The following is a 9,088-nucleotide window of genomic DNA, read 5'->3' on the forward strand; positions in this document are numbered from 1 at the left end:
ACCTTAGTAGATTGTAAAAAATGAATATGTCTACAATTTACACACGTATACAACAATCTATTAACCTAAATCAGCTAATTACCAAACACTTCTATTAAATCTGTTAATTGTAATATACTAGTCAACCATGCCAATCAAATCTGCCATTTGTAATCTGCTTGACCAACCTGCTTCTACTAATTATATATCAGCTGGGTACCAAACAGAACCTAAATCATATTGTTAGATAAGACATCTTTCAGTATTTAAACCGTTTCATGTTAAGACATACATGTTCCCGTAAACAAAAAATTATGAAATACTACTCAGTAATATAACACAAATAACATTATAACTCCAGTGGTATAATAACATCATACAACATACAACCAAGTTATAACTTATCGAGCTTATGTGTAATTTTTTTGAACTTTCTTAAAATTAATTTTTTTTTTATGTTTAAGTGGGTGAGTTCAGAAATTTTATGGTATAACTCAATTTCTTTAAAACAAAACTCAAAAATTTTATTATATAGCTCGGATTCTAGAGCATACAACTGGGTACAACTGGTTGTATGATCTATTAACCGTAATATAAAGTCATCGTAACCATCATCACCTTTTCTTTCTCTCCCTTTTTCTATTTTTTTTTCCGTAATATATTCTTGTTATTTCGCTGTTCTTCACTTCATCCCTAATTCCTCTTAAAAAAAACCCTAAATTTACCTTCTTCTTCTTCTTCTTCCCTGATTCCTGGGTCTAGGTCCGTCCTCAATCAGTTGTCACTCAATCCTGGTAAGTTCTCACTCAATTCATCTTTTCCTTTTCGTTTATGTGACAATAATTATAATTTCATTTGTAAACTCACATGCTATTTGTTTAGTACTTTATGACAATAATTATAATTTCATCTTCTCAAAAACCCCAACTTTCAATATTTCAATTTTCAAGGCATACGAATTTTCTGTCTCCAAAATTCACAATCTCGAAATTTCCATCTCCGAAAAAGGTATGCTTTATAGTTTATACTGATGATTTATTTCGGAATTTAGATTATAATAATAATGAATATGAATATATGATGTTTTTTTTTCTTAGATTAATAGAAAATTACGAGAATTTTGAAATGGTTTTGTGGTTGTGGTTGACTAGTTGTAACCAATTAGCCGAGTAAATCCGATTTAGGTATTTTGGTATAGGAAACTAATGAGTAATGTCAAATTGTTTCGGAAATAAGGCTTTGTTGTTGTTGTTGATTAAAATGGTTTTTAGTCGGGTTTAGGATTAGCCAATTGCACTCTTCATGTAGGGAGAAGAATTAGATGATTTAATTAGGGGGTCTGTTTAACTGATTCGGATATGATCTTTTTTCTCAATTACTTATTTAGTTTGGTTTACTTACCGACTAACTCTCAAATTTTTAATTGCTAGATGAAGAAAACTAAACTGAAAAGTGGATTCATATCAGATTAAGAACAAATTAAGAAATTGTATGGGAGATCAGTTAAGAAATAGTATGGAGATGAATTATTAAGTGATTGCTTAGTCAAATTTATAGAGAGATTTTTCGTATAGTTGAAAATGATTATGTACTAGATAGTTTTCAACGCGAGAGAACTCGTCTCATTTTATTGCCCTCACGCTCTTAGCGTAAATTGTATTATGAATTATTCGAGTAATTATATTTTGGTATTTTTTTTATGCTATAAATTTTATTAAACACCCCCATTTCAAAATGAGATAGCGTAAACCCGCTTTTGGGATTTTTTCTAAAAAAAAAAATTAACAAAACTCGTACCTTTTCGATTATTATAGTCAATTCATAACTCTTGCCCAATTTTAATCCATCAATCAAAAACCCTCTTGTCTCATTTCCTTCCTTGTCGCATAAATCCTAATTCATATCGACCCATTCTTCTCTCGCCTGTTTCACCTGTAAACCCTATTTTTCAGATTTTTAAGCCTAATTTCGATTATTCCTGGTATTATAATTTCTGTGTTATTGTCTTTCTTCAAGATTATTGTCAACTTGTTATACCAAGGCCGGGCATGGAGTGCGTTGTTCAAGGTATAATTGAGACCGAGGTCAGCTTCTATTTTTTTCATCTTGCTTCATTCTGTTAATTCTTTGGGTTATTCTGAAACGTCTTTGTGTTGCTTCCCTTATACTCCCTTCGTCCCGGTCATTTGTTTACCTTTACTTTTGGCACAAAGACCAAGGAAAGGGGAGCGGAGCATTTGAGAGTAGTGTTATTGGATGACAAGTGGACAATATTGAAAATGGATGATCAAATAACCCATTAGAAGCATGTCTAATATAGAAAGGTAAATAAATGACTAAGATACCCAAAAATGGAAATGGTAAACAAATGACCGCGACGAAGGGAGTATATCATAAACTAAAGCTTCCCTTCATTGGATAGTTATTGCAAATATTGCATATTTTCGTCTTCTGAATGTCTGCAGGTATTTTCTTATTATGTCTGTAGTAGCCATTAGTATTTTTCCTTAAAGGAACCAGAGCATGAACATATGCATTCTCTCAATCTTATGAGGTATCTCAATCTGTTAATATGATCTCTGCTCTTTAAAAAATATCACTCCGCGTTTTATTATGTTTCAAGTAATGCAGCTGTAAATCAGATTTTTTAGTTAGCAGAGCAGTTACCAGGGGTAATTGTAGTTGCAACGATCAATTCTGCAACAACCTTTTTCCACGTTAAGCTTTGCTTGACACGTCTGACAATGGAATCTTATCGAGATCTCTGTGCTTCCTTTAGCCATTTTCAAATGGGAAAACAACCTGTATCTACTCTGAATTAATTAGAGCGTCGTCTAGCTCGAGCCTTTTTTCACTGGCTTTGTCATCCTGGCTATTAGTCGAGTTATAAGTTGAGCCATATGAGACATCAAAGCATTTCAGATTTATGGGTAAATTTGGCTACATTGCTACGTATTCTCTTTTTGGCAGACGTCTATCCATCTCTAGAGAAAAATCTGAATATCCTGTGTATTTATCTTCTTAAAAACAAGTAGTGGCTTGTTTGTTTTTCTTCCCTCAGGTTGATGTGTACAGATATTGTTGATTGGTTAGTGTGAAGACACGTACTTGAGGTTAGATAAAGAGTCGGGTAGCATAACCTTCATTAGTCCACTTAACCTCTTGGCATAACATAATACATGATAACTTTTAGAAAGCTTTCGGTGTAAGTTTCAATTTGCTTACACGACTAGCGGACTAGGTTAGGCTACCGGGACTTCCTAGTCGACTTTTCTTTTTCTGAGCTAGAAAGTCAGCTTCCTTTGGCTTGTTAATATAAATGATTCTTTAATTGCTTTATTAGCTTTAGTAGGTATAGAGTTTGTGATGTTGTTAGACTAGGAATGTACAGTAGGGAGAAAGACAAGGCATGTGCGCATGTCAGTGTAGGATACAGTTTCAGTTGAACATGCAACAAATTCCAGTTAGTCAGCTCTTTTTCCTAGTGGAAGGGGCTGGCTAAATAATCCTAGACCTTATTTATGCTTGGAGACTCTATCATATGCCAAAATGGGAGACTTTAAAGGGCTGTTTAAGAATGGAGCTTAGTTGTTGGCCATTTGCTAGAGATTATTTCAACTTGCTCTCAAATTGCTTAGTATGTTAGTGCACATCAAAGAATCAAAGCCTTTATTTTCCAATAGATTTACCCACGTTCCATTAGAAAAATGTCTTGTGAAGAATCTATATATATTATCTATATAAAAGAGGCTTTTTTCGAGCGATTACAAGCTGTCCACATCATCAAAAATCAATTTAGGAAAGTATCAGAAATAATATTTTCTGGTATAAAAAATAAAGTAAAAAATCTTTTAGTTATGTATAATATATTTCCTAAATTATATTCAAGTGATTTTTCTAATTTTTATATAAAAACTTTTCATTTCATTTGAAGAAAAAAGTATCGTTAAAAAAATTATGAAAATATTATAATTAGATTTGTGGTAAAAAAATGCTATCATTAGAGTATAGATTTCATATTATTTGCACATATTTAAGACGATATACTTCTTAGTATTTTATATGTTCCGCAGAATAAAGTTTCTTTTGGGAATAAGAATTTTTTGTCGTCGTTGGTGATGATGGCCGTTAGGGCTTAATCAATGTATGAGAAGAAACTACTGTTTTATACATTGAAATTTGCATCACCTTGTTTCTGTGAAAAAAATGCTACAGTGGTACAAATTTTTCTTGGAAGTATGTTACGCCATTGCCTTTGGTATTGTAGATTTAGTTTTTGACTTTTTGGTTATTAGTATTGTGGTACTTACATGGAAGACAATACCAAATGGCTAGATGGAATGATTTTGTAATGGTGAAATAGTTTAAATCTATTATGAACTTTAATATTTTGTGTCGCATTTGCAGCTGGTGGAAGCACTCGAGATTCTTCTACAAGGACTTTGCGGAGTGAACAAAGAAGCGTTAAGGATTCATGAATTGTGCTTAAAAAGTAGCCCAAACCTGGGTAAAATTTCTCTATCTTGGGGTTTACTATCGCCTTTTTTCTTGTTTGAAGGCCTATGAAGCATTCTTTCTTTGTCCCTGTTGTAACTCATAAAGCTTCTACCCTCTGTTACTCAATACAAGCCCATTTTAGTGCCTTAGTAGTTTTTCATATTTTGTACAGGATTTGTGGCATCTGAGGTTCGACTTGTGTGTGACCTTGAGCAGCCGGAACCCACTTGGTATTTTAAGTAACTAGTGTTGGTGTTATATTTATACTGTGTGTTTTGTATGAGACGGTGTTGTATATATGTCTGACCAACTTAATACTTCTCTAATCCTCATTTAATTACATGGGTGATAGGTTGGTCTCACTTGTCAGACCGTCTTGTATAAGTTTGTGATACTTCTACATTGTGGAATAAAGAGTGTTCCCTGCAGGACAGTTCGGCATGTTGGCGGTGCAATGAGAGGCGCCGGAGCTGACCAGCTCTCTGTTCTAGTTAGGTCCGTGCTTGAAAGCAAGGCTAGTAAGAATGTGCTTCGCTTGTTCTATACACTGGGGTATAAACTAGAATACGAACAATTGCGTGTTGGCTTCTCCTTCAAATTTCAGAGGGGTGCACAGATCACTGTAACTGTCTCTTGTGTCAATAAGATACCCAAATTGCATGCAGTCGACGACGCTGTGCCAGTTACACCTGGCATTCAGTTGGTTGAAGTAACGGCTCCTGCTACTTCTGAAACCTACAATGAAGTTGTACAAGCTGTTTCTTCCTTTTCTGAATATCTTGCTCCGTAAGTCCCCATATTATAATGATTTGGAGCCCATGTGCAGAAGTAAAAAAGTAGGCCCTTCAAAATGGTTTTAATATTGTCCAACAACAACAATAACAATACCCCATTGTCTCAATGAGCCCATGTGTCGAGTTTGCTTTTTTCCATCATAATCCAGAATTAAAGAATAAAGGAGTCTTCGGCTCCCATGGAGATGAAACAGATTTAATATTGTCAACCAAAAAAAGTTGTGGAGGGTTCGAACCTACACCTCTCAAATGTATGATTGCCTTGGGCATTGTACACATGAAAAAGCTAAAATAATTGAGGTCTTCGTATATATCTGGAGGTCATGTTCTAAGAACCTACTATGACTTCTCTTGTTAGACAACCCGATTATTTTTCAAGATATCATGGCAGGGTTGGTTATTCTGTTTTTTTTTTCTTCTTCTTTCTTGTATGTTAAAAGTTTAGGTTTGATTTTGTTGCCTATTGATGATCCATTTGTTTACTGGATGCAGGTTAATTCATTTATCAAAACCAGGTGTTTCCACTGGAGTTGCTCCAACGGCTAAAACTGCGGCTGCATCGCTCATGTCAGACGTAAAAGGCATGAAGATGTAACTTCTGTAAAAAATACCAGGTGTTTCCTTTGGAGTCACTCCAACTACTAAAACTGCGGCTGTATCTCTCAGATGTAACATCTAAAAATAGGAGGGTATGCAACATTTTACTCAATTTCATTCCTACTATTATGATAAAACTAGAGTTTGTTTTGAGTAGAAACCATGTCAGAAACTATACTAGTATACTGATTTCTTATAATAGTATGCAACATTTATCAAATGTTCCAGCAACTAAATATGTTTTTGAATAAAAAGGGCAGCCCGGTGCACGATGACGTCCCTGCTTGGCGAGGGTCCGGGGAAGGGTCCCACCACAAGGGTGTAATTGGGGCAAGCCTTCCCTTGCCATTTTGGCAAGAGGCCGCTCCAAGGACTTGAACCCGTGACCTCACGGTCACAAAGCAACACCTTAACCGGTGCGCCAAGGCTCCCCTTCTAAATATGTTTTTGAATAAAAGAAAAAAAAAATACATGCCTATCAATTTACGTAATTGCAGTCTAATAAGCACGAATCATGGAGAAATTAATTTATACGTGGAAGTAAAACTCCGGCTCCAACAGTTATTGAAAATAAAACGATCATCAATCCTGTGAAGTTCATTACCAGAGCTTCTTGTTCTCGTTGCAGTTTTGAGAAGGTAAATTTTTCCACCAAACCTGTTAGCGCAGCGCATATTCCTAATATAAATATGATAATGCCTCCAAAAATATGCCATGGTGCTACTTTTTTCCTTGTGGACGATTTTGTATGCGGAAAAGCAAATGTGAAGATGGAGTACAGCCACTGGATACAATGGAAACATGTCAGGCAGTTTGAATTAGTTGTTTTTGGAGCACTGGATTGTCTTAGGAGTTTACCTGCAAACCGTAGAGGATGATAGTGATTAAGCCAACCCACGAGTGTAGCGTGTAAAAGTGTGGTATACTTAGGTCTTGGTGATACTTGAATACTGCAAATGTTCCGATTAATCCAGTCAAAAGCGCCACCAGGTGAAGCGTCAAATGCGTCCTTTTTTGTATCTTCCTTGCTCCTGGGACCGTCTTGTATGCCAGGATGGCTATTTTGCAGTATACATTCATTCTATAGTTAGAATGTTAGCCATAAACTTGTAACTGGACTTGGCAAAAGGTCCGTCGTGTTTTGGTTATTTTCGTGTCTACTTAGCATCAGCCAATATCTTTTGGGTTTGATTCGGTTCGGGCTAGGGCAATATCGGATCATCCAATTGGAATTGTTTTATTAACTCTACTTATGGAATTTTGTTAAAAAGCGGTTAAAAATCCATTTCAGACAAATTCGTATATATGATAGTCTTGCAGAAATTTATTGTGATTTGTTTTGAAGAAAGAAGGAAGATAGTTTTAACGAGAGAAAGTCAGAGAACATACGGAGGGGATATCCTACGAAAAGAGCGTAGTAAAAGTTGTTTGAAATGCGGTCGTAAAATTATGACACTGGATTTTTGAAGGGCCTCGAGAAAAAGGAACATACATCGGATGTACTACCTCCAACTTTTTTGTTTTTTGAGCATATATGTATTTTTTTTGAGCTTATTCCCTCAAACTTTATTTGTTTTTTAGCATATATGTGTATTTTTTGAGCATATTAAAGTTTATAAGTTAGATTTTAATATTTTTTCCGTCAAAACTCAAATTTAACTAAACTTATAGTAATATATTTGAGTTTTATTGTAATTTTGTAGAGCATAATGTTTAAATGAATAAACTCATAAACTTCATAGTAAAACTCATAAGCTTTAAAATAAAACTCAAAAACTTTATTAGAATGCTCATAAACTATAGAATTGGAGGTAATACATCAGATGTATAATCCTCTTACTGGGGCCTCCGTTGCTTTTGGCCATAGAAGGTGCAATTAATTCCACCGCCTATTGATATTTACTCCCTTTATCCTAATTATTTGTTTGTCTTTTTTATTCATTGTGAGGGGTATTTTAATCAAAATCAAACAAATGATTGAGACGGAAGGAGTATGTTGTAGACGCTATTTGGAGAAGATGTGATATTTCCTCTCCAACCAAACAACCTAAACATGGTAATTTGGCCATTTTATAAATACATTTAAGAAATACACTAATATTTCCAAATATTCATTCATTTGCCAAAATGAAATTACTTTGTTAATTGTTATATATACTGTAATTTACCTTCTCCTCCTAGAAGAATGAACCCAACAATCATTAGCAGTGGGTGTATCTGCAACCAGTAAAGATATGTTACCTTCTGTTTTTATTTTCATGAAATAGATAAACACGATATTTTTGGTATAAGTCATTCGGTTTAATCTAAATCCAGATCAAGTTCGTATAACATCATAATCTCCGGAGTTTTAGAGTATAAAATTCGTTCTCAATAAGAGTGTTGGTATCTCTATCATATCATGTTAAAAACACTAAGAGAGTATTTTTGGATTAAATGATGAAAATGCATTTAGATAGGAAAAAGGACTTACATTGAAAATCTTAGGTTTAATATGAGTGTTGAAAGCAAGTCCCTCCCTGAAATGTAAAAGCCAGACAAGTACCAAAGCCGTCACCACCACGACCAAGACGTGGGCGAATGCCACTACAGGCGAAACCAAAGCTTGTTGATTTCCTTTCATGGAGATTAGAGGGTATAGTATAGACAACCTTGTTGATTTGCTTGTGTGTCAAATATTAAAACTAAGGTTTGCTTCCAAATATAAGCATAACTGCATAAGGCAACTTCTCTTAATTAGGTATGTAGTCAATACTAGTGTAGTGATAGGACTACTGATTACATCAAGAGTTAAGGTAATGCCTAATGAGGATGATTTATTTGTTGCGAGTCACTTTCTATGTTAAATTAAATTAGATACAACCTGACTTTAGTGTTGTAGTTTGGTTTTGATGTTGTACTCATATAGGCATACAGAAGCTCCTCCCTCCATTTAACGTGGTGGGTCATTGTCATCAGGGACGTCTTAAAGTAAATGGAGGCTCGGTACACCATAAAAAATTGAGGCCCTAAATATGAATGTATAAGTGTACTACACGTCGAGATTTGTATTGAATTTTATCAGAAAAGTTTATAAATCCAGTGGCCGAAACTGGAGGTCTGGTTCCGTCGCTCGTGGTCACCTGGGGTATTAGACGCCCCTGATTGTCAACTGTTCTATTTGATACCCTACGACCATTGGTAATGGGTCTTTGATAGGACGGGTTTTGTACAAGATAAGA

The 9,088-nt window shown here is 34.8% G+C and overlaps 2 protein-coding genes across 3 annotated transcripts; one reads left to right on the forward strand and one right to left on the reverse strand.

Annotated features, from left to right (window-relative positions):
* Window positions 1-571: 571 nt before the first annotated feature.
* LOC141613860 (mediator of RNA polymerase II transcription subunit 18) lies at window positions 572-6,124 on the forward strand. Of its 2 annotated transcripts, none has more exons than XM_074432602.1 (6): window positions 572-773; window positions 1,996-2,063; window positions 4,387-4,486; window positions 4,649-4,706; window positions 4,906-5,262; window positions 5,763-6,124. In XM_074432602.1, exons 2-6 carry the CDS (start codon window positions 2,028-2,030, stop codon window positions 5,863-5,865), a joined length of 654 nt encoding a protein of 217 aa, XP_074288703.1. In that variant the 5' UTR covers window positions 572-773; window positions 1,996-2,027; the 3' UTR covers window positions 5,866-6,124. The 2 variants fall into 2 exon arrangements, with proteins under 2 accessions (XP_074288703.1, XP_074288706.1); XM_074432605.1 differs by lacking the exon at window positions 572-773 and adding an exon at window positions 907-987.
* Window positions 6,031-8,652, reverse strand: LOC141613855 (putative ascorbate-specific transmembrane electron transporter 1). Its single transcript, XM_074432598.1, has 4 exons — window positions 8,341-8,652; window positions 8,036-8,084; window positions 6,726-6,925; window positions 6,031-6,651 (listed from the first exon to the last, which is right to left on the reverse strand). Exons 1-4 carry the CDS (start codon window positions 8,488-8,490, stop codon window positions 6,391-6,393), a joined length of 660 nt encoding a protein of 219 aa, XP_074288699.1. The 5' UTR covers window positions 8,491-8,652; the 3' UTR covers window positions 6,031-6,390.
* Between the last annotated feature and the right edge of the window lie 436 nt (window positions 8,653-9,088).

The sequence above is a fragment of the Silene latifolia genome, chromosome 1 (assembly GCF_048544455.1).
Source record: "Silene latifolia isolate original U9 population chromosome 1, ASM4854445v1, whole genome shotgun sequence".
NCBI classification, from domain to species: Eukaryota; Viridiplantae; Streptophyta; class Magnoliopsida; order Caryophyllales; family Caryophyllaceae; genus Silene; species Silene latifolia.